Genomic DNA, 26443 nt, shown 5'->3' on the forward strand with positions numbered 1-26443 from the left:
TGAGCTTTAATTATGATCATATTCAGTATTTCTCTGATACTTTGTTGAGCTTTGTTGAGTTTAACAACAGTTGAGCAGAAAATATCTATCTTCTTAAAGGTTAGGCATAGGCCTTTCCTTAATTTAAGGATTGCCTAAAGATATGGGTTGAGTTCGTTCCTAAGATAGTTTGATATTAGTGATAGGCTTTACGTCATTGGTGTATTTTATGTCTTATTTTGCTTTAGTTAATACTTAACATTTTTATTTGTGTTCTTTCCAGAGGTTTAATGAATTGAGGGGTTTGTATGTAATAGCTTTGCTGGAACTTTGTATTACTGGACTCAGCAAGTCTTAAATTCTTAAAAATCAGAAATGTGTGTGGGAAGTTGTGTGAATGGTTTTGGTAGTAAAAAATATGAACGTCTTTATTTAATGTCTTTCCATATCCAGAGGATGCCAGCCCCCATCAGATTGCGGGAGCTGATCCGGACCATCCGGACAGCCCGAACCCAAGCCGAAGAACGAGAAATGATCCAGAAAGAATGTGCTGCAATTCGGTCATCTTTTAGAGAAGAAGACAATACATACCGGTGTCGGAATGTGGCAAAATTACTATATATGCACATGCTGGGCTACCCTGCTCACTTTGGACAGGTAGGCTGGGCTGAGACCACATCTAGCAAGGGTACTCTTATTTTAATGTCAATAGGTCAGGGATTGTTAGTCTTTCCTGTTGGGGAGGACAGGCTGTTTTTGATGTCCTTGTAGTCTGATTATTGTGGACTGAGGGTAGAATTGAGAGAGAAAGCTGCAGACCTGGGAAGGCATGATATTGCCATCAATTCCTTTCCATTGGGAATCTCTCATTATGTGGATTAGGGTATGTTTTAATGGTGGCAGTGAGTTTAAAGATTGACCGGGATTAACCAGTAGATTGTGATTGTTCTGACAGAGGGCCTGGACTATAATGAGTATACATTTTAAAAAGTTTGCTAAATGTTTTCTTAATTATTTCCTCAGTGCAGTGATACTATGAGGAACACTGACAGATGTTTTTAAGTAAAAGAAATTAGGTGGTTGCCAAGTAATAGGATTTAAGGATTTTGTCCTAATTACCTCATTCCTTGATAGCTATAACCACTGTACAGGTCTGCCTCTTGATTTGCTCCCACATACAAACACATACAGCCAGTCTGGGCATGATATTCTTGGTGATAAGTGCTTTCTTCTTTCCACGTTTGTTGTGGAGATTGAGTCACAGAGAAGGGAATAGTGGGTTGTTTTTTAATTCTTATGAATGCTATTGAATTTTATTTCACTTAAGAATTTAATTATATGCTAAGTAGTCTTTTTATGTTAAAGACTGCAAAATTAAAAGAAACAATGTGCAATATTAGGTACAAGTAGAAAGAAATACTACCCATATTTGCATTATTCAAAGATAATGTTGTTAATGTTTTGATATATTTATCAGGAAAGATGGTCATCAGTTTATCTTCTGTTCAGCTCATTAACTTCAGTGGAAGGAAATTCCCTCACCCTTAGGTTAAAACAAAAAAATAATGGGATTGGGCTTCCCTGGTGGCGCAGTGGTTGAGAGTCCGCCTGCCGATGCAGGGGACACGGATTCGTGCCCCGGCCTGGGAGAATCCCACATGCCGCGGAGCGGCTGGGCCCGTGAGCCATGGCCGCTGAGCCTGTGCGTCAGGAGCAAAAGTAATGGGATTGAATTTTACCAGGCTGACCTGGGTTACTTTTATGCTCATTTTGGGGCAGGAAATGAGATCAGCCTCTCTAGAAATACATGGTTGAGAGTGGGAGAGCATTAATTCCCCAAAGGAAAATTGAGGTGTTAATATCAGAGGAAAGGACCAGATACTAGGCAGTCAAAAACAACAGCTGTCTTCTATAAATAAACGTCATATGCTTTTACTATATCAGAAATGGATCTAGGTGTGGTTATGCATGTAGTATGTGACATAATTAGTATAGAGCAAGTAGATATTCATATATTCTTTTTGGTTGATTTTAAGTAGACTCATTAAGTTCGATAGTCAAGTGAAGGGAAGACTCCTAATCCTTCCACTCAGAGTGTACTGCTGTTAACATCATGGAAACAGTAGATTTATATACTCCAAAGGGTGTACTTTATTTATTTATTTATTTATTTATTTATTTTTGCGGTACGCGGGCCTCTCACTGTTGTGGCCTCTCCCGTTGCAGAGCACAGGCTCCGGACGCGCAGGCTCAGCGGCCATGGCTCACGGGCCCAGCCGCTCCGCGGCATGTGGGATCTTCCCAGACCGGGGCACGAACCTGTGTCCCCTGCGTCGGCAGGCGGACTCTCAACCACTGCGCCACCAGGGAAACCCCAAAGGGTGTACTTTAAAGACAAACTCTTGAATTTAAAATCATAGGATAGACTTTGGTGATATTTCATTTTGTAAAGGAGTTTTCTCTATATATCTCTAAGATTTATTTTTATAACATGTTTAAATGAAACTGCTTTTCAGGTCTGTCTAGGTGTTTTGGAACTTAATTAGATAAAACATTTAAGTCTTAGGCGGAGAGTGTTCACACTCAAGGAAAGTTTTGATACAAAAAAAATAAAGATTTTTCTGAGTGGGAATAGGAATCATAATTTTAAGGCCCTCATTCTGTTTGGATAAGGGAATTCAAACATTCCCTCTGAATAAGTCACGGCCCTATCCGTATCAGTAATTTGGTACCCTACCCATTGGAATTGCCTTTATAATGTACCCATAAAAAGGTTCCTATCAAGATTCTCTCTCCTGCATGTATGAATCACAGTGTCATTTTCATTTAATTATGTGTAAAAACAGCCAGCCTTTAATTGCATTTTAGTTGTTAGATGTGCACTGTTCATTATGATAGCCACTAGTTGTGTAGCTTTGGAAATGTGGCTAGTTCAACTGAGGTGAATATTAAAGGAAAATAAATTTTGGGTGGGTACTTGATGCAGTTATTGGAAAACTTTTAAATATGTTTTAAAACTTGGGTATGTGAATCTATTTATCAATTGTGAGTTTTATGAAATCTAAATACAGTTCACATATTTCTGATGGATATGTAGTGTACAAATTAAGATGTGCTGTAAGTGTAAAACACATACTGTATTTAGAAGCCTTAGTACAAAAGAAAGATGTAAAATAGCTAACTAATAATTTATATGCTGATTATATGTTGAAATGATATTTTAGATATATTGGGCTGAATAAAATATATTATTAAAGCTAATTTCACCTGTTTCTTTTTCACTGCAGTATCTAACATGATACTGTACAACAGAAATTAAATATGAGCCAGATGTATAATTTAAAAATTTCTAATAACCATATTTTAAGAGTCTTATTTAAATTTTACAATAAAACCCATGAGGTAGATAGTATCCTCATAGTACAGATGAGGAAACTGAAATTTAGGGTTTAAGTGACTTATTTAAACTGAAATTTAGAGTTTAAGTGACTTAAGTGACTCAACCTTGTATAACTCTAAAACCTATTCATTCTTTGTGTTTAGTTTAAATTTATAAATAGCTATTTGCTTTAAGTTAATTATTTTAGCCCTGCCTTGCAGTAAAAAGGATTTGAGATGGCATATGTTACCAGCATCTATTTAAAAGGGAAAAAGAATAGTAGAAGGTAAGAGTTAGGAGAAGGAAGAATTCAGAACACAAGGCCTGTGTAGTTGCTGTTAGGGAGGCAGCTCAGGCAAGAAAAAAAAGATTCAGTTATGTGGTTGTTATTACTAGAATTTAAGAGCACAGTTGTGGGAACCAGACTGCCTCGATGTGAATTGGCTTTGTTACTTTGCTGTCTGTGTGGTTTTGAGCAAGAACCTATTGACCTTTCTTGTTTCCTCATATGTAAAATGGGGATATTTGTGATACTACTTTATAGGGTTATTCTAAAGGTTAATTAAATTAATAAATGTTAAACATTTATGTTTTGTTCTTAAAAAACTGTCAGACATTACCAATTTTACCATTTCCTAAGGGACAGCAAACAAAATTTAGGAAAAGCACTGAATTCTAAAAGGGATGTTCTTTCATGGGTCTTTTATTTAGGGCTCTTTTAGTAATGTAAGAGACAATATCCTCAACATTTTTACAACAAAAGCAATGATAGATTTCCTGTAGGGTGTGTAACCTTTCACGTGTCTGGCTTAAACACAACCCAGAAATAAAGTTGAATATCTGAAGAAGTGGGTAGATTGCAGGAGTAGAAAATGGTGACTCAGGGCCCAAATTCTTCACAGATGTATTTTGTTTGTCCTGCACAGTACTTAAAATTGTTTTGAGTTTGCTGTCTATGTATAAAAATCAAAGAACTTCTCATGGAAATCTGGATTTCTAGTTTCTCTGAGAAAGTCAGAGGATTTGGCAACACTGGATCCACATTTTCACATGGTAGTAGTAGGCTAGGGACCTTCTCCAGGCTGGGCATGCGTTCTGTTTCTCCCCAGTTCCATCCTGGCCTGCTGTACCCAATTACCTGTCTGCAATAGTCTTCCTCTCCATCAGTATAGTATAGTATAGCATTTCACTTCCTTAGGTTCTCTAAAGTTTTACAGTATTCTCCATAAGGTCTTACACATCTTTGGTGAAACTTATTGGTAGGTTCTTTGGAGCTCTTGTTCCTATTGGAAATAGCATTCTTTAAATTTTTTAATAATTATGTTGTAGGTATATAGAAATATAATTGATTTTTGTCTATTTATCTGCCTAGCAACACTACTTAGTTCTAAGAGTCCCTGTGGACTCTGTTGTTTCCATATGGTCAACAATACTGTCTGCAAATGATGGCAGTTCCCTTCCTTTTCCATCCTTAAACATTTTCTTATTTCCTTATTATACTGTACATGTAGAACAATATTGAAAAGAAGAGGTGATAGTAGGCATCCTTGCCTTGAGCACACTTAAGCTCAGATTGTGGTCTCCAAATACCCTTTTATTCTAAAAGGGTCAGGCCCATTAGAAAGATGGCTGATCCCAAATCTGGGGCAGGAAATGTACAAAATAAGCTTGGACTGTTGTACTGTACCAGAAGGCAAGAAAAACTACAGAGGTCATTTTAAAAGGATATGGTAGCCACAAGAGGAGGCTGTCATGGCTCAAAATGAGAAAGTTTGAGCTTTTAATAAAAGTAATAATTGTAGTTGAAACATACCAAGTAAGTTTATATCAGTGAGTTCATAATAATTTAAAAATTTTTTGAAAACTTCATTGGTCATCTTTGGAGGATACTAGGGAACTGACTCATTATTTTGAAAACTGATAAATGAAAGAAACAAACATTTATCCTGCCTTTCCTTACCCGTAGTTCCTTGTAAAGGAATTATTGCTAAGTTCCTTCTGAAGGAACTATTGGTGATCCAATGGTATACATAGAGAAATTGCTCCTTAGAGGAATAATCCAGCTAATGAAGAAGGAATGGAAGAATTAGGATATTACCATTTTGCAATTCCTGATGATCGCCGGTGCTGCTCATGTCACAGGAGAGACAACCACCAGAAATAATTATATGCCTCCTGATGAAAGTTCATACCACCACCTGTGAATTATATTTGCTAAATCAAAACAAAAGAAAAACTGATAAACCTGAATCTGATCAAGGCTCCTTGTCTGTTTAAAAAGAGACGTTTTATAAGTGTTCATTGTAGTTTTGTTTCTGTTAGGAAAGCATTGGGAACAATCTGTATCTCCATAAAAAGAATAGGTAGGTTGGGCTTCCCTGGTGGCGCAGTGGTTAAGAATCTGCCTGCCAATGCAGGGGATGTGGGTTTGAGCCCTGCTCCGGGAAGATCCCACATGCCACGGAGCAGCTAAGCCTGTGTGCCACAACTGCTGAGCCTGCGCTCTAGAGCCCGTGAGCCACAACTGCTGAGCCCGTGTGACACAACTACTGAAGCCCACGTGCCTAGAGTCTGTGCTCCGCAACAGGAGAAGCCACGGCAATGAGAAGCCCACGCACTGCAACGAAGAGTAGCCCCCGCTCGCCACAACTAGAGAAAGCCCGCGTGCAGCAACAAAGACCCAACACAGCCAAAAATAAAATAAATAAAAAAAATAAATTTATTTTAAAAAATGAATAGGTAAGTTGTATATTCATACATGGGATGCTCTATAGCAATGAATATGACTGAATTAGAGCTTCTTGTCTGGATGTGAGTAGTGCTCAAAAGATGTTGAGTGAAAAGAGCAGGAATACAATATGATACTTTGTGTAAAGTTTAAAACATTCAGAAACAATTGTCTCTACATGTATAGCTAAGGACATGACATGACAATGATCAACAGCAGTTTTGAGTTTTGGTCAGTCCTGGGATAGAGAGAGGGAACAGATTGAGGCAGACTATTCAGAGGGATTCAGTTGAATTTGTAATATTAAATTTATTAAAATAAATAGGGTAAAATGTTAAGATTTGATAAAGCTCGTTGGTGGGTCAAATTTTTGAGTAAAATATTTCATGATAAATTTTCTCAAGAGAAAAAAAAATGGGATACAATAGGAATGTTAATGCCAGAAGAATGAAAAAACAGGCTCTGGTCCATGTAGATTTTATGTTGCCAAGCTACACAGTGGTAAAGCAGTTATAATCTTGTTCTTCAAAAATTGTGTGTGTGTGAGTGAGTGAGTGTGTGTGTGTGTGTGTGTGTGTGTGTGTGTGTGTGGGTATGTGTATAAACTGGAAAGTTATTTCTGAGCATTAAAATGAAATACAAATAACTAAGACCTAACCAATCAGTTGCAGATCCGTTAATGTTTACAATATTTTAATTGCATCTTTTCATCAAGATGATTGTTCACATCATAAAGCTCAATGTTAAATTAAAAGCAAATGTATATGTGCATTTGACCTTTTGGGAAATTGTTCTAAAAGCTAACAAAATGAGTGCAGCTTTTTCTAAAGGGCAACCAGATTAAATGCTGATAAAAGGCAATATATTTGTACTTGCTTCAGAAAAATGTAACAAGGCCAGAAACTTGGTAAAGTTCTCCTATTAAAAATTGCTTTGAAATTCAAGGAAAATTGGAGCATTGAGTCATCTAGGAAAAGTATGTAAAAATTAAGTTGTTAGGCTTTCTCTCAAATCTACTCCATCAGAATATCCTGGGGGTGACATATATATATATATATATATATATATATATATATATAAAAATCTTAGAACCCTCCCAGGTGATTTTGATTAGTGATTTTTAAGGCACTGTATTTGTTCTAAAGGAGGCTGATAACTTCAGTCCCTTAAGGCTTGTTGCTTATGGCTCTCTGGAATGCTTCTGCTGAGAAAATATTGAGAAAAATTCAAGGATCAGCTGGAGAGAATTAGGGACTATTTGCCTTGGAAGACATGGAGTGTAGGACAGCTGTTAGGGTGCTGTCTTCCATGATGTGGCTCAGTTACCTAAGTGATAAGGAAATTAGGCCCAGATTGTTGAAATAACTCACTTAGGTCTCTTAGCTAGAACCAGGATAAGAGAGGCAAAGCTCCTAACTGGTTTCTTTCTGTTCCACTAAGTGTTATATAAAGAGATAGAAACCTTTCTCAGATGTTTTCTTAGTTTCTAACCTGAATTGGGTGGCCTTCCTACTTTGTTTTCACAGTAGCTTGTGCATGACTGTCACGGTATATATCTATCATATGTTATGATAAATATTCAAATGCTGGTTTTCTTTTATGTGTCTTTCTGTGTGTCAGTGAGAATGACTAGCACATTGGTTTGGACACAGCAGGAGCTTTCTAAATTAAAGGAAAACCACAGTGTCTCAAAACACTTGGAAAATAAATATAAAAAAATCAGTGAGTAGCAAAGAGTTACCACAGTCAACCCTTTGGGATGTAGGTGGGGGGAGAGGGAGAAGGTTGCTGTGGGTAAGCAAGTATCAATAGATTAAGACCGGTTGTTAAGGAAGAAATTGATAGTAGGTGAAGAATACAAAATAACTGTCAGCAGAAAAGAGCACAGCCCTTGTGGGGAATAGAGATAAGAAGGGAGCATACTTCTTAATATGTTCCTACGGCATCACAGGTATGATAGAATAGCACAGTAATTGCTCATTATGAATTTAAGTTATCTTTAAAAGGTAGTTTCCATTTACTGAGTTATATTTTCATATGATTTTCTTAAATTTTTCAAAGGCTTTTTCATGAAATGATTCCAAGACTCAAATGCTTTTTTGCTATTTTTTGAAATATATGTTTAACTTTGGAGGGGGAACAAATGATTTCAGTTGTTTTTTTCCTTTTTAATTATAATATTATTGTACTAACTTTTCTAACTACAAGTTAGATGTAAGTTCTCTTTATCCTGCAGTTTTTTCTCTCCCGGCCCAATATTATTTATCTTTGAAATAAATAATGACAGTTCATCGATGCAAAATTTAAAGGATACAAAAGGATATATGATGAAAACTCTGCTTTCTATCCTCTTCCAATCACTTAGTTTCCTTCCTTATAGGCAACTTGTATTCATTTCTTGACTATACTTCTAGAGACACTTTATACATCTCCAGGCAATGGACATGTATATTCTCACCTCTTCCAAAAATATATTGTAACATACTGTATGCACTGTCCCCTTATTAATCTGTCTTGAAGATTAACCCATACCAATATATCAGCTTCCTTGTACTTATTTTTTTCCAACTTTATTGACATGCTCATGGTAGTAAATACAGCATAATATTCTGTTATATGTGTGAATCTATTTAACTGATGTCTTATTAATGGACATTTGTTTTCAATCTTACTGTTTAAAGTAATACTACAATGGAATAATATCCATTATTTTGCTCATGTGTGAATATAAATGCATTGTAAGTTCCTAAAAGTGGATTTGTTGAGTCAAAGGGTATGTGTGTTTGTAATTTAGATAGACCAAATCTTTCTTACTGCATCTTGTGCCAGTTTATACTGCCATTACTAATGTCCTTGCACTGTTATGACAGTTTTTTATCTTTGCTTATATAATAGGTTAAAAAGTGGTATCTCAATATGGTTTTGATTTGCATTTCTTTTTTTTTTTAATTAATTAATTAATTAATTTTTGGCTGTGTTGGCTCTTCGTTTCTGTGCGAGGGCTTTCTCTAGTTGCGGCAAGTGGGGGCCACTCCTCATCGCGGTGCGCAGGCCTCTCACTATCGTGGCCTCTCCCGTTGCGGAGCACAGGCTCCAGACGCGCAGGCTCAGTAATTGTGACTCACGGGGCTAGTTGCTCCGCGGCATGTGGGATCTTCCCAGACGAGGGCTCGAACCCATGTCGTCTGCATTGGCAGGCGGATTCTTAACCACTGCGCCACCAGGGAAGCCCTCTTTTTCTTTTTTAATAACTTCATTGAATCACATTTTGCATATCATATAACACACCCTTTTCAGGTGTACAGGTTAATTTTAGTACATGATGTTTTAGTTAATTTTCCTAGATGGGTTTGCATTTGTTTTATGAGGAGATTGAACTTCATTTTGTATGTTTGAATTATTTCTTAGTTTGAACTGTCTGTTCAAATTCTTTGACTTTTTATATTCGTTGTTGGTCTTTTTTTGGCGATACGCGGGCCTTTCCCTGTTGTGGCCTCTCCCGTTGTGGAGCACAGGCTCTGGACGCACAGGCTCAGCAGCCATGGCTCACGGGCCCAGCTGCTCTGCAGCATGTGGGATCTTCCCGGACCGGGGCACGAACCTGTGTCCCCTGCATCGGCAGGCGGACTCTCAACCACTGCGCCACCAGGGAAGCCCCGTTGTTGGTCTTTTTAAAAATAATTTGTAGAATCCTGTTGTATAGGATTTCGTGTCTGTGAAATGAGTTGCAAATATTTTTTCCAAGTTTGTCATTTGTCTTTTGCTCAAAGAGTTTGGGGTAAAAGCAAAAGTTTTCTGTTACCTTGGTGGTGGACTGTTTATGGTGGATTTAAAGCCAGATTTGTGGGTTAGCAGTGTTTCAGGTGGCGGTTTCAAGTAGCTTTAAGTGAGGAGCAGTAGTACTAGATGGAAGTTGAGGTTGTTTTCTAAGGGGTAGATACATTTAATTGGTTACTATTTTTTTTCTGTTCTGTAACTCATGTAAGTGTTGAGTTGTGTTTTTAGTGATTGCTGCTCAAAAGTGGATGCCCTCTCCTCACATTTACTGACATCCCATTGTATTCTCCTCCAATCATTTTCTTTTTCAACATTTGAAAACCTTGATAACACTTTTAATGATGACACGTAGTACAGTCTGAGCTCTGTTTGCTGGCCACTGTAAGTGTGAAGTGTGATCAGAGTTAATCCTTCACTGGAGTATGTATTTCAGAGGCCATTTCCAGTATATAATCTTGTATTTTCCCCGCAAATTTGTCACCTTCAAAAAAAAACAGCAGCTCATTCTTAGAGCAAAGTCACTGTACCAACAGGAAATATTAGAAAAGAATTAATTTAGTATTTGTCCCTTTAATTTTAGTTTTTCTTTTGGCTATTTAGTTATTAGGTAAGTTTTAACAGCTGTCACAAAAAGCAACAAATTGTACTCACCAGTCATCAATGACTTTTAGTGTGACTGTCTTAAAACTTGGCCTTTAAAAATATGAAGTAATATTAATGCCTGAGTGTCCTTCTCATTAGTTCACCTTAAGAAAAAAAATTTGGATAGTTTGTGTAATGTTTGCTGTTTGCCTGAAGCATGATTCAGTGAGGATGATAAACATTTCAGTGATACCTGATTCTTAGAACATTTTCTTCTACTGCTAAAATATTTATTTATAGAATGATTAAATGGGAAGATTTAAAAACCTTCAGTTTGAAAAAGAGAAAGATTTTTCTAATAACATTTTAACTTGTGATTTTCTCATTCACCTCAGCAGTAATTTTTCTGCTGACATTGTAAGAATGACTATAAACATCTTCTATTTCAGAAGTTGTTTTTGAAATTTAAGTTGAATGTGTAGACGGAAGGGAAGGGTTGTTAGATAATCTTTGTTGATCTCAGAGGCATTTCAGTTTTCCTTGGGATCCTGGTTATTCTCCCTTTGAGGCTTCTTTGACTTGCTCATGATGGTGTAGTCATCCCACAACCTTTAGGTGTTTTCATTGTAGGTACATTGAGAGAGCAGTTTTTAGATAGCTCGAAACAGGTTTATTTGTAAACTCTTTTACATTTCTCAGTTTGACTTTCATACTTACAGGCAGATTCGTGTGGGAAGTACGTCTCATGTGATCTTACATTCCTGTCTACACCAGTCTGCATCTGAGCCCCTTTCCTTGGAATACAGTGATTCTAAATGGGAGCATAGTTTGAAAAACCCCTCTTGAAGAGTCTAACTTGTGTATGCCCTTTGTAAACCACTGCCCGAGAGGGAATGTTTGGCCTCTTCCATGTTAGTCAAGATGGAATGATAAAGTATATCAGAGTGACTGTGATGTTCAAGAAAGGCTAAGTAGAGAGACAAACTGTTTAAATACAAGGACTCTTTTTTTTAATTGAAGTATTGTTGATTTACAATATTGTCTCAGGTGTATAGCAAAGTGATTGAGTTTTTTATATATATATATATATATATTTTCAGATTATTTTCCATTATAAGTTATTACAAGATATTGAATATAGTTTCCTGTGCTATACAGTAAATCCTTGTTCCTTATCTATTTTATGTGTAGTAGTTTGTATCTGTTAATTACTCCTAATTTATCCCTCTCCCTCTCTCTTTCCCCTTTGGTAACCATAAGTTTTCTATTTCCTGAGTCTGTTTCTGTTTTGTAAGTAGATTAATTTGTATTATTTTTTAGATTCCACATATAAGTGATATCAAATAACGTTCGTCTTTCTCTGACTTACTTCACTTAATATGATAATCTCTAGGTCCATCCATGTTGCTGCAAATGGTACTATTTCATTCTTTTTTATGACTAATATTCCATTATATGTATATATACATATATATTTTTATACACATACACACACACCACATCTTAAACCAATCATCTGTTGATGGGCACTTGGCTTGTTTCCATGTCTTGGCTATTGTAAATAACTACACGGATTCTTAAGCTCTGAGGATTGTGTAAAGAAGAATTATGTAAAGAAGAAATCATATAAAACATTTTAGGTTAATTCCATTACTGGGTTTTCCTCTGGCTTGTGTGTGTTTGTTTACTTCTGTATTTGATTTCTAAAACCTCACCTCTCCATAGTACTTGGTTCGAGCCCTAAGTGTAGCACTTTCCACATTATGTTAAAGTTAGTTATTGTCTATCTCTTCTTCAGTTGTACATTCCTGGTGTTTAGGACACTGTTTGGCACCTTGGTATGTTTCCAGTTACTGAGTTTTTGATATTCACAATAGGAACCAGACATTAAATACACACATGAGCTTGGTGCTCGTTTAATATAACCTGGGAATTAAATTAGGAATTAGGTTTATTAAAACCTTATGACAACACTTTAGTAGTTTGTATGAATATGTAGATCTAAGGTAAACTGCCATTTGGATGGCAGATACCATAGGACCTTGACAAGATGATCTATTCCAGAACTTGATTATTATGATCAAGATATTGAACGATCTTAAACCTTTGCCTTTTATTTAGGTGGTTTGATGATACAGGTTATAACTATGTACTTTAGTTAACCATTGACTCTGGGTTAAAAACATTGCTTTCCTGATTATGGTAGCAATTTCTTAATTTTTTTCTTTTCCTTTTTTCTTTCTTTCTTTTTAAAAATTATTTATTTATTTTTTATTTGTAGTTGGAGTGCCTCAAGCTTATTGCCTCTCAAAAATTCACAGACAAACGCATTGGCTATTTAGGGGCAATGCTGCTGTTAGATGAAAGACAAGATGTCCATCTTCTCATGACCAACTGTATCAAGAAGTAAGTCTTAATTTCTTTCTTCCAATAACTACTTTGTACTTTTAGGTCTTTTTTATAATAAGGCATAAAAAGCTTCTATTTATTGATTTTATATTTACTGTCTAGAATGTATTTGAGCTGCTTTTGGTTCTATAGCTTATATGTAAAGAGGCTAAGCAAAGGATTAAAACTTCTGTAGGGGATAATTTAACTGAAGGTATTGCTGTACATCTTGAGTCATAGCAACTATTTAGCCATGAATAAGCATTCGGACTTTCATAGAATAGAAAGAGCATTGGTAAATCTGAGCTTTCTTATCATATATTTTTTTGAATACCATGAGTAATGAAACATTGTGTTTATTAAATAATTACCAGTGTATATTCTTAATAAATACCATTTAAAGGTAAAAAGAGAGGTCTTGTTTGTCAGCAGTCTAATCCCAGATTTCAGTTGCTGGGAATTATATTTAGCCCTGTGAATTTTTGTGTATAAGTCCTTTTTTCTCTAATGGGTGCTTTACTGATTTACTAGCCCAGTTATGTGTTTAACTTACAAAGTTAATGCTTGCCATTCTGGAGAAATTAGAGGACCTGTGAGTAGGGAATTAACAGTTCTCAGTCTCTCTCTTTTTTTTTAATTAATTTATTTATTTTTGGCTGCGTTGGGTGTTTGTTGCTGCGCGCGGGCTTGCTCTAGTTGCAGCGAGGGGGGGCTACTCTTCATTGCGGTGGGCGGGCTTCTCATTGCAGTGGCTTCTCTTGTTGTGGAGCATGGGCTCTAGGCACGTGGGCTCAGTAGTTGTGGCTCGCAGGCTCTGTAGCTGTGGCTCACGGGCTCTAGAGCACAGGCTCAGTAGTTGTGGCGCATGGGCTTAGTTGCTCTGTGGCATGTGGGGTCTTCCCTGACCAGGGCTCGAACCCGTGTCCCCTGCACTGGCAGGCGGATTCTCAATGACTGTGCCACCAGGGAAGCCCCCTCAGTATCTCTCTTATAATAAATTTCTCTTAGAAAGTTATGGAAGTTTTAGGGTTTCCCTGGTGGCGCAGTGGTTAAGAGTCCGCCTGCCAGTGCAGGGAACACGGGTTCGAGCCCTGGTCCGGGAAGATCCCACATGCCATGGAGCAACTAGGCCCGTGCACCACAACTACTGAGCTTGCGCTCTAGAGCCCGCGAGCCACAACTGCTGAAGCCCCCGTGACTAGAGCCCATGCTCTGCAACTAGAGAAGCCACCGCAATGAGAAGCCCACACACCATAATGAAGAGTAGCCCCTGTTCGCCGCCAACTAGAGAAAAAGCTCGCGCGCAGGAAAAAAGACCCAACGCAGCCAAAAATAAATAAATTAAATAAATAAATTTAAGAAAAAAAAAACAGAAAGTTATGGAAGTTCTGATGGCCATATTGATTAAAGGTACTTTTTGGTTTGTTTTGATTTGGTTTTGGTTTGTCTGTTGGTTTAATCTCCTTTTTTAGATTTCTTTTTCATTTATAGCATTTCTGTATTTGACAGAAAGTAGAATTGGGAATATAGGTGATCAATTTGAAGACACTGAACTCATGTATTTTGCTGTGGTAAAAATTATAATTTAAAATTTCCCAATGAATAATGAAAAATTTCAAAATGAGAATTATGATTGCTTGTAAATATAGAGTGTGTCATGTAAATATATTGACTCTGTGACTTAACTTGGGAGAATCATCTTCTTTTTGGCCTTGTAATAAATATTAATAATGAAAATACTAAATTGATTCATTTATTCAACAAATATTTATTGTATACCTGTTGTATGCCAGGAGGTGTTACGAGCTTTGGGGATGGAGAATGAAAAAAATGGACATAAATCCTTGGTGTCATGGAGGTTACATTTTAGATGTTTAATGTGACTTTACATATTTATTCTGGACAGGCCTCTGAAAGTTCCTTTAATTTTTGTTCTTGTATGCTCTGTGCCCTTATTATTCAAGCCTTCAATTATATGTTGATAATTTGGCAGTTCTGCCTAGCAGCAAGTTCATATTAGAGACTTAATACCAAACTCAAGTATAGGTTTGTAGCTTGATAAAAATTGAAGAATAGGCATACAGGCAAATAAGGAATCTTTGTGTTTAATTTTCATGAGACCCGGCTAAGCCCCAAGTGAATTTAGGAGAGAGCTAATAATAGTTGGGAATTGATCTGGCACTTAAGTTTAAGCTCAGTTAAAGGACTTCGGATAATTCAGTTTTTAAAAAAAATTTATTTTCTTTATTTTTTTGGCTGCGTCGGGTCTTAGTTGCGGCACGTGGGGTCATCGTCGAGGCATGTGGGATCTTTCATTGTGGTGCGGGATCTTCATTGTGGCGTGTGGTCTTCTCTAGTTGTGGCCTATGGGTTTTCTCTCTCCTTCTCTCTCTAGTTGTGGTGCATGGGCTCCAGGGTGCCTGGGCTGTGTAGTTTGCGGCACGTGGGCTCTCTCATTGAGGCACGCGAGCTCAGTAGTTGTGGTGCATGGGCTTAGTTGCCCTGTGGCATGTGGTATCTTAGTCCCCCAACCAGGGATTGAACCTGCGTCCCCTGCATTGGAAGGCGGATTCTTTTTTTTTTTTTTTTTTGCGGTACGCAGCCCTCTCACTGTTGTCGCCTCTCCCCTTGCGGAGCACAAACTCCAGACGCGCAGGCTCAGCGGCCATGGCTCACGGGCCTAGCCACTCCATGCATGTGGGATCTTCCTGGACCGGGGCATGAACCCATGTCCCCTGCATCGGCAGGCGGACTCTCAACCACTGCACCACCAAGGAAACCCTGGAAGGCGGATTCTTTACCACTGGACCACGGGGAAGTCCCCTGTGTGTTTTTTTAATCTGTTAATGAATGAGTTTTTTTATTTGTGAGGTTTTTCGCATTTTGCTTATGGGGCATCATATGTACCAACAGTTTTTCTGTTTAATGATGAATGTTTACCTCATTGTTCATTGGCCTAGAAAAACTCTGACATTAATGATCTTGGAATTAAATCTTTAAAAATTAAATATAATACTTTAAGAGCTTGCATTATGCAAATATTCTTAATCATTGAAAAATGATTGAAGAGTCAACTAAGTACTCTTGGGAACTAGGACACTAAATGGTAAAGCCATAGGTAAGTTAAACTTTATCAGTAATTTTTATCTTAAATATTCAAATTGGTAGACAATAGCAAATCTGACTGATTGACACTTTACCTTCTGTTTCCTTTCCTTTCTTTGTTCTTCAGGGAAGCCTAAAACCATTTATTAGTTCATTTAAAATTACCCCCCCCAAATAAATAAAAAGACCAATAATGAACCCATTACAATGTTAACAGAAATAAATTTTTTTATGAAAAACTATTTTTCAGAACAAGAACAATTTCAGTGAGAAGAATGGCATTATTTTACAATTTTGTAAATCTCTTTAATATCTAACCTAATGGAAGCTAGAAGCTAGATGCTCATATTTGCTTCTGCATTCAGTTTCTTATGTTGCGTTTTGATTAAGTATATGAAGAAGATCTAGCCTTTCGCAGATAATGTAGTTTAAAAAAGAAAGAGGACTTTAATAACCTTTCAGATTAACTATGGATAATGTTCTATGATGGTATATCACAACTCCATAAGTGGTAGTTTCTTTAGGGTTAATTACAATGTGGAGTCTGAAACCATATCAGTGAAGTTTGGTTCTTTGTTATATTAAAACCCATTGGTTTGTCTTACACTTTGAATGAACCTTTTACTCTTGCATGCTTTTTAAACATCATGCTTAAGGCATTTGGAGAAAATTGGTTCACTGAGTTTTAGAGTATTGATAGACTGTCAGGTTCATGGTGGCAATAAAAATATTCCAAAATTCTAATTTTCACTTCAAAGCTTAGATTTTATCATTGGCAACAAATATTGTCATTTGTTGCTCTTGAAGTGATAAGGTTACTTGGCTCTTCTTCAAGAAAATGTTTGGCAAATAATCACATCTTAATAATTATAGTTGTCAGTTATTTTTCAAATAAGAATGATGTTCATTTTAAAAGTAGCTAGTTTGTAGTTTAGCTTGCAAATGAAAGAAATACACAAGTGCTTTTCTCTGAGATTGCTACTTTACTCCAGTATGCATCAGAAGTACTTTATGCATACTTTCCATTTTGTCACGCAGAATGTTAAAAAATGTGCACTCAAGAGTCAAGGTATATGGGAGTTCCCTGGTGGTCTAGTGGTTAGGATTCTGGGCTTTCACTGCAGTGGCCCGGGTTCAATCCCTGATCAGGGAGCTGAGATCCTGCAAGCCGTGTGGCGTGGCTTAAAAAAAAAAAAAAAAAAAAAGAGTCAAGGTATAATAAAACTAATCATTTTTACTGCTTTGTCATGGGCAGTATTAAGTGAAACTCCCTCCCTCCCTCCCCTCTTTCACTCTAAGTGTGTGGCAGTGTATTCAGTGACTACTATTATTTGGTGCCTCTGCCCTGATTTGTGCTAACATGCCATAGTTTTTCCCACCATTGCCTTTGCACTGTCAGTGCGGGTGTCAGTAAAGCTGACAAATAATGAGTTAGTATTGTGAAAATAGTTTATATTTCGTGGACCCCCTGAAACAGCCTTGGGGACTTCCAGAGATTCTTTAATCACAGTTTGAGAACCACTGAGCTAAACGATTTTAAAATGCTCTTAAAGCTGGTAGAAGTAGCATAACTCAATAATTCAGCTTCTGAATGGTAAGAGTTGGTTATAATATGTAAATGAGTTTACTGGTTCAAGCTTTTAATATTTCAGCTTTTCTGAAAGTATACTTCAGGCTGGTTTAGAAATAATTTTGTACAGTAATCAGTGCCTGTTAGAAATAGAATTTTTTGTATCTGTATCACTAGATACTGAGCCTCACTGTAAACATCTAGCTTAGTTTATGATGGTTTAATTAGCTATCTTTTTAGTTACTAATTTTTTCTTCTTTTGAATAAATAAAAGTGTAAAAATTAATGTAACATCAAGGTTAATACTATATCATAAGATCAGAGACCTTATGGTATAGTATTTAGAGTATACAGTGTTTAAGTATAGAGTATATAGTATAGAGTGTTTCTGTTGTGATGTTTAAGTCATCTTAAATGCTCTAGCAGTAGAGATTGTTTTCTGATTTTTTTTTTAAGGTTTTGGTTACTGTATTACTTTTTTTTGTAGTTAGTAATAGAGCATATTAAAATCTTTTAAATATACAGTTGTGCTTCATATTCTGTCATTGCTAGTTTTTACTTTCAGTGGTTTGCTGAGTTTCCTAAAGAGAGTTGTCTTTTAACATCCAACAGATAGCATGTTGTCCAGTTTATGTTGCTTTGGTATTTAGGAACATTGGGTTGCAAGCATGTAGAACAGAATGTCAGTCAGTTTGCTGTGTTGTAATTTGTAATAAAGTTAGAATAAACACTTTTTGCAAAAATAATCCTAATAAATATTTTCCATATTAGAGAAATCATGAATCGTTCAGAGCTACCTCGTTAGATTGTGAAGCTTCTTCATGGAGAGCACCAGGCAGGGCATGTTCATTTCTGCCACCTTCTTTCTTTTGCAGTGATCTTAATCATAGCACGCAATATGTACAGGGGCTAGCACTTTGTACCCTCGGCTGCATGGGCTCCTCAGAGATGTGCAGAGATCTTGCAGGAGAGGTAGAGAAACTCCTGAAAACCTCCAACTCTTACTTAAGAAAAAAGGTAACTTTCCATGAAACCGAATGTATGCATTTGGATTAGGCAGTATTATGGAGATGAGAAGGCAGATTATTCATATTTGAAAGCTCAAATGGTAATATAACTTATCTTTCCCTGTGCAGTAAATGTATTTTAAATGATTATATGTGAATCAGTTGTTTATAAATCAAAATCTTTTTTATACTAATTTTGGAGGTGATTTTTTTTTTTTTTTTTGTGGTACGCGGGCCTCTCACTGTTGTGGCCTCTCCCGTTGCGGAGCACAGGCTCCGGACGCACAGGCTCAGCGGCCATGGCTCACAGGCCTAGCCGCTCCGCGGCATGTGGGATCTTCCTGGACCGGGGCATGAACCCGTGTCCCCTGCATCGGCAGGCGGACTCTCAACCACTGCGCCACCAGGGAAGCCCGGAGGTGATTTTTTTTTTTTTATTGCTATTTAACTCACCAATTAATAAGTGATTGTGAACACTTTAATTCTCTTAATTCGTCATTTTTCAAGGAAATGATTTATAAACAAGCAAATGTTATTGGACCCTAGATGGCATACCTAATTACTTCCTAAGTTACCTGATTCTAAACAGTATTAAACAAAGTGATAATGAACAGATCTTTACAAATTTATTTTAGTGCCCATGTCTTTGTATTAGGGCCTTTGAATCTTGGAAGTGCAGTTCCATGGGGACCTAGATAATTATTAGGGAATGATTTAGAACATACTTCCTAAAACTGATATATCTAAATGGAATAGTAATGGAAGACAGTGATCTTATTCACTTATTTGCTTTTATTTGTTGATATAAGCATTTTGTTATTATTTTATTGTGCTTGAATCCTAAAACCTTCATAAACAAAGGGTAAAATTTAGGACTTTAGAAGTGAGTCACATAATATCGTCTGGTTGGCGTTTATTGTGCCTCTGTATTAATGGTGTGAGACAAAGCTGTTGAAAGGGCCAAGCTGTTTTCCAGGAACATGTACTGTTAATGATGGCTATAGACCAAAGCCAGTCTTTTCTCTTAAAAAATGTGTGGGCTGCTCTTGTTCAGAAAGATTAAATAAATATTAATAAAGATTAATAATTATTAAATAAAATAATTCCTACAGATTAGGAAAAAAATTGTTTTCCCCCACTGTAGCATGAGAAGAATTAGCTGAAATCTTTTCTTGTTAATGTATCTAAACTTTTATGTTATTCAATTCCAACAAATAGTAGTTATGGTTCCTTTTGCCAGGGGTGGGGGCGTTTAACCAAAATCAGTCTTTGAATGCCTTTCTTTCCTGTGAACAAGTTTCTTCAGTAGAGACTAGCTAACTGAGAGGCGTTTAACTAAGATCCTAAGTAACTTTCAAATGATTTTCTTGATTTCAGTAGAGAGTGAATTGGGGAAAGTATAGCTATTATTAAAAGCAGCAGCAGATTTAAAGCATCTTTCAATTGCATAATGTTTTTATAAAACCTTTTGGTCTTTTTACTCAGAAGAATGATTATCACAGATGGAAGTCTTTATTTTTTAGTTTGCGAAACTCCACATAAATTATGTTTAGCATGTTTGATAAGTTTGTGTTTAACCATGGTCTAGTCGAGAAAGCTTTTGTCCACTTATTTGGTAATATATGACCGAAGAGACAGGTGAGTTAGAAGTTCTCGTTAATGCAGTAAGTATAAGTTGGAAAGCCCTAACCAGTTAATAACTAATAAGTCTGATAATGATAAATAATAAATCTGATACCTAAGTCCTTTCTTTTTTCATGTAGGTGAACTAGTTGATAAGGTTTTGTTGTTTATAAGATTGGTTGTCCTGACTTAATTGAAATAAATCTTCTTTTGTCCTTTTTATGTTTTTTATAGGCAGCACTTTGTGCTGTTCATGTCATCAGGAAGGTTCCTGAACTTATGGAGATGTTCTTACCAGCAACAAAAAATTTATTGAATGAAAAGAACCATGGTAATGTGATTTAGATGCACTCATGAAGTACTGAGGGAGAAGGGGAAAGAGAACAGGCTTCAGGCAGTGTTGGCCTTCTGTCTCATGCAGTAGACTCACCTTTCTACTGTGCTTGGACACTTTTCCAGAAGGGCTAATGGGTTGAATCTCTCTTCTACTCCCATATCCTAGTTTTTGTAATTAGAGATTGATTCCTTTACAGTAAGCTTGTTGTTTTTCATTTCTGGTCCTTTTTTACTATATTAAAAATACTATATTAAGTAATAGTGTAATTACAAATGATCCTAGCCTTGATTTTCATGTGTAAAACCCTTTGATTTCCTGGCTATTTTATAATAGAAGAAAAAGTTATTTTTTTATTGCTTTGCCATAGTAGTGTAAGAGTTGTGAAACTACTTTTAGGTTACTTGTAACAGGAATTTGTAATGGTTACCCAGATATATTTTTATAAAGCTTGAGAGAAATTAAATGAAATGTGGCAGTTCTTTACCGAGCATTTTATTCTTATTTTGAAGTCAGTGAAACAAGTTCTGAGTGAAGAAAATTCTTGTGTCCTAAATGCTAAGAGAAAAAATGTTAACGTGTATTTAATTTGATTAATGCAGTCCTGTGCCTAGAAGACTCAAAATATACTTGTTGAACAAATGAATGTTTAGGATATTTATTTATTATTTAGTGAAAAGTATGGTGTGATTCTTTTCACTCACTCTTGACCAAGCAAATTTACTTTGTCATTCACAACTACCTTGGGTTTTTCGTATATTTTATCTGGAAATTTAAAATCTTAGTAAGATTTTTCTTCTTGAAATATCTATCAAAACTCAGCTAAGAGCTTATTAAGTCTGGAGCAGGTGATGTCCAGTTTATATTGACTAGGAGCATGTCTTTATGGATATTCTCAAATGTAGAGACGTGTATTGGTTCTCATTTTTTAGCAATTATTTTGGTCATATAACTTTAGAATATTCTGTTTTGATTGACATCACCAGTATTAAATCAGCAGGTATCTATTAATACCTTCTTTGTATTCACCTCAATGCTTAGATTCTTTGAGAGATTAAAAAACAAAAATAGCAGCTATCCTTTTGGAATTGACCTTCAAAACTCAGAGCCCTGTACTATGAAGTTGAATAATATAGCCTCATTATTAGTTTTCATTGGTTCTTTTCTTTCAGGTGTCCTTCACACTTCTGTAGTCCTCCTCACAGAAATGTGTGAGCGAAGCCCAGACATGCTTGCACATTTCAGAAAGGTAGGTGCCATTCTGTATATCTAAGCCTTTCTTGATTGAAAATGGCTTTCCTGAAAAGTACATGATTTTCTCACCTATGAATTTTCTTTTGAAAGAAAGCTGTGGAGCTGAATAAAGGACTTAAACAGCCCTGCTGTGTGGTAGGGCTGGAAGCCAGATTTAGGCATATAAGAACTGGCAATAGTGCAGTGTTTTCCCTTTCATAACAGAAGTCTTCTCTCATTGTTGGCAGACACACCAGTCTCTCACATTGCTTTATCTGCTGTTTCACATTGAAGTTAGGAAATGTAGCCTGAGGTCAAATTACACACAGGAAGAGTGTGTGTGTGTGTGTGTGTGTGTGTGTGTGTGTGTGTGTGTGTGTGTGTGTGTGTGTGTGTGTGTGTGTGTGTATGTATGTAGTTTAAGGCAGGTAATTTTTTTTTTTAAAGGTGAAAACTGCAAACTGAAATTTGACATTACTTTTACCTAACATAGGGTCCCGCACTATTCATTTTACGCTGTGGTGACTCCAGTGATGGAAGTCTCTAGCTTTCTTAAGTCCCTCCCTCCCTTTCTTAGAGCATTCTAAAGTGGAAATTTTTTTCTCCACTTATGTTTAGAAGGGACTAGTAAGGAGGACTCAGAGAAAGACTGTTCTTTGGGTAATTACATGCATTTCAGTTCCTTTTATAGGGTGCTGATCACTCCATAAATTGGGCTTACTTTGTACTTTAGATCTAATGAAGCTCTAATAGCAGCTCTTTTTTGGGAGGCTTTTTTGCCCCCTTAGATGTTCATGTATTGATTAAATTATTATAAAATAGTATGAGGCCCGTATCTGTCCCTAATGCTTGCTTTGTATGTTTTGTTCCTGTTGTCTGTTTGGAATCCTGCTGTATGTTAGAATGAAAAGGTAAGAATTAACCCTCTTTTAGATGGTGCATGCTGGCATTAGGTCCTTAGTGGCTTTTGTGTATCCATCCACAAATGTGGCTTTTAAAAATATACTAATGCTGAAGTTGTGCTTAATACTATGTTATTTGTCCTAGCATTTTTGGCTAACTTCCTAGTCCAGGTTTTGTCTTGTCACTTAAACTCCTGACTCCAAAGTCAGCCTTGGATTTCAGTTGCAGCCTTTCCTGATTTGTAAGCCTCCTTCTCTGCCTTTCCTTTGTCTTCACTTGAGAAACTTTGAGCAGTTTCCCATTGGTGATGGCAGTTCCAGATCAGTTTGGATCCTTGACACCAAACACTGCTTCTTCTTGAAGCAGATATTTTAGAGCCGTGTGGGTAACCCCATGCTTTAAAAAGCTCCGTACGTACTTCTGAACTTTCAGTTCGGACTTAGAGCTTTAATTTCCCCCTTACTTGCCCTCAGTCTTGCCTTGAAGTTTTGGAATATTAAAAGTTTTTTGAGGTAGAGTGGGTGGGCATCAACTGATTTTCATGGCTGCAGCCTTTCCCTTTGTCATTTTATTTTGTTTGTCTTGTCATCAGTTTTAGTAACTTGCATTTTTGTCAGAAAAATAAAGCTGGATTCCAGGAATTTGTATGCAGAACACTTAGACATTTGTGCTTTTTGTCCCGGGTGCTCTTATGTGGTGTGAGTTTAGTAGCTGAAGGAAAAAGGACTTCTCTGAGACAGAAACCAGATTTTTTAAAAAAAATAATTATTTTTTTTGGCTGCGTCAGGTCTTAGTTGTGGCACGTGGGATCTTTCTTTGTGGTGCGCTGTCTCTTCATTGTGGTGCATGGGCTTCTCTCTAGTTGTGGTGTGCGGGTTTTTCTCTCTTTAGTTGTGCACGCGGGCTCCAGGCTGCATGGGCTCTGTAGTTTGTGGCATGCGGGCTCTCTCATTGAGGCACGTGAGCTCAGTAGTTGTGGCACAGGCTTAGTTGCCCTGTGGCATGAAGGATCTTAGTTCCCTGACCAGGGATCGAACCTGTGTTCCCTGCATTGGAAGGCAGGTTCCTTACCACTGGACCACCAGGGAAGTCCCCAGAAACCAGATTTTAAAAAGTAATTGAGGGCTTCCCTGGTGGCGCAGTGGTTGAGAGTCCACCTGCCGATGCAGGGGACACGGGTTCGTGTCCCGGTCCGGGAAGATCCCACATACCGCAGAGCGGCTAGGCCCGTGAGCCATGGCCGCTGAGCCTGCGCGTCCGGAGCCTGTGCTCCACAACGGGAGAGGCCACAGCAGTGAGAGGCCCACATACCGCAAAAAGTAATTGAGGATATGGGTAGTACAAAAAAGGAGACCATTGGGAAGTATGCAAGGCGAACTACTTTTTGTGCAGAGCTTGGTAATTAGATGATCCCGGTTTTATTACATTTTAAAGCAGTTTATACAGTTATATTATTCTGACCTCTAATATGAATCTGTCCACAGTTGACAGAGTTAATGAGGATTCTGTTTAGAATTTACAGGTCATTATAGCTTAGATTTGTTTTAATCTTGGAATTGTCCAAATTAGATTTTTGTTTAGGTGACTTACGGAGTGCTTAATTGAAGTGTTATGGCCAAACTTATTTAAATTCCCACAGATTATGTTGTCTTGTATTTAGCAATAGACTTAGTGTTGTAAATGTTTTGAGTGTGTACCTTGGGCAGAGCTTGGCTTTTGTTTCAGTCTTGATCCCCTTTTAGAATTGGAGAGTAGGGAGGAATCCAAATACGATGAGAAAAAAATAATTGAGTTGCAGCAAAGTTGGGGCTGTTTTGACTGCCTCCAAAAGAGATAGGATTCAGTTCGCTTTGGACACTTCTTAATGTTAGGTGATTAGAATTGTTTATATAGCTAAATTGAGTTTGTAGTTTGAGACTGGAAATGTTCTTATTGTGGCAAACATTTTGGAATAGGGTTTTAACCTTAAATGATTGATCAGCTGAGTTTGAAATGAATGATAATATTTAAAGCATTTTTAAGTTCAGCTTGGGAGTAAAATTGCGTCTACTATGTACTGTCAGTCAGTCTAATGGACAGAGTAAAAAGAAGAAGGGCATTCTGACCATAAGGAATGTATAGTTTCATCAGTGAGATAAGACAGGCAACAAATGTATAATTAGGTGCTGAAATTAAATTTTACCTAAAATTATGTCATATGAGTTAAGAATAGGAAAAGGACATTATTCATGGCCTTGCTGTCTTCCTAAAGTGAAGGATACAATTTTTCATGTGTCTTTTCCACTTAGTCAGTGTTGGAGGCTTTTGTATTCCCTGTTGTTTGTTGGAAAAGGATATAATTAGCCAAATATTAAGAGGGGAGAATTTTTTTCTCTATTTGAGATAGTTTGTTTTAAGACTATAATTTTAATAAAATCACCAGTATTTTGGGTGTGATAACATTTTATATCCACATGTGTTGAATGTATTAAAAACTGAATATATTTGTGCAACCTTGGTGTGTCAAGTCCTATAGAAGTAGAAATGCAATATGCCCCATAGGTACCTGTTTTACTTCGTTCTCAGAGGCTTTCTAACCTACTGTTATTTATAGTACCTTTGCATGTATAACTCTGGAGTAAAAATATCTGGTTTGTTTTTAATTCAGATATACCTTCTTGAGTTCTTGGCCAGAATACTCCTAAGTTATATTTATCAAACATCAACAGTATACTAGTATATTGTATCAGTAGAATTTGCTTGGACTCAGACCCTTGCATCCTTTTTCTAAGTCAAATTACCTGCCTATTCATGAGAAATTCTTTGATGTTCACTGTTTTTTGATGCATCTCTCTTCCCCCCAGCTTGTGCCCCAGTTAGTTCGTATTCTAAAGAACCTCATCATGTCCGGATATTCACCAGAACATGATGTTTCTGGGATCAGTGACCCCTTTTTGCAGGTGAGGTCGAAAGAAAGTTTTGGATAAATGATATATTTTGGAATAGATTTTTCCTTCCTCTTATGTTTGTGTTGGGTAGAGATTTGGTAGTTAATTGATTAAACTAATTACATTAACAAATGAATAGTGACACAATTCTGTATGAGATTAATAGGATAAAATTATAGTTGTAATAGTCAAATCATATACTACATGGAAACTTGATTTACCAATATAATACAGCTCTGCAGGTGGTGGTAACCTTTGGCTGTGAAGTGTCAAAGTGTGGGTTGTCTAATAACTTCATTAAGACATAGAACCATATATAACTTCTCTAAAGATAATGTTTAAATTTCTTCTGTTTGAATTTTACCATTTCTGTTGGGATCTAAGACTTCATTTAAGTTATTTGAATTTCATATCAAGCAAAGTTCCTTTGTGCCAGGCGGAATTTGTTGACATTTGTCATATTTTGCACATTAGGTACGAATTTTGCGGTTATTAAGAATTTTAGGACGAAATGATGATGACTCAAGTGAAGCTATGAATGATATATTAGCACAGGTGAGTACTTAAACTTGCATTTAAGTAAACACTCATTTTAGTAAAGCAAGGAGTAGAATGATTTTGAGTATATGGAGCAGTTTTTATTTGTGTTTTCTAATTGGTGGCTGTAATCAGTCACAAAATGTCTCCTGTTACCTCTGGATATTTTTTGGAAGCATTGTTTTGTCACTTTTGTAACACCCTCTGTGTCTTTTCAGGTTGCCACTAATACGGAGACTAGTAAAAATGTAGGAAATGCTATTCTTTATGAAACGGTTTTGACTATCATGGATATTAAGTCAGAGAGTGGACTGCGAGTAAGTCTTTTTAATCTTTTCTTCTCTAAACATTTTATTTAAAATAATTGACTT

The 26443-nt window shown here is 36.7% G+C and overlaps 1 protein-coding gene across 2 annotated transcripts in view; it reads left to right on the plus strand.

Annotated features, from left to right (window-relative positions):
• The window catches only part of AP1G1 (adaptor related protein complex 1 subunit gamma 1), a gene marked incomplete at its 5' end in the record, with an annotated part of 80980 nt that overhangs the window by 26183 nt on the left and 28354 nt on the right, over positions 1–26443 (plus strand). The window contains 8 exons of one of the 2 annotated variants that reach the window (XM_082676434.1): positions 433–636; positions 12727–12851; positions 18384–18525; positions 20373–20469; positions 21645–21721; positions 25452–25547; positions 26010–26090; positions 26291–26389. In XM_082676434.1, coding sequence (XP_082532560.1) covers positions 436–636; positions 12727–12851; positions 18384–18525; positions 20373–20469; positions 21645–21721; positions 25452–25547; positions 26010–26090; positions 26291–26389 — 918 coding nt within the window. Of the gene's footprint in view, positions 1–414; positions 637–12726; positions 12852–18383; positions 18526–20372; positions 20470–21644; positions 21722–25451; positions 25548–26009; positions 26091–26290; positions 26390–26443 lie in introns of those variants that run through there. The other variant, XM_082676433.1, reaches the window with a different exon arrangement.

This window comes from Grampus griseus, assembly GCF_964374135.1.
Source record: "Grampus griseus genome assembly, chromosome: 19".
NCBI lineage: Eukaryota > Metazoa > Chordata > Mammalia > Artiodactyla > Delphinidae > Grampus > Grampus griseus.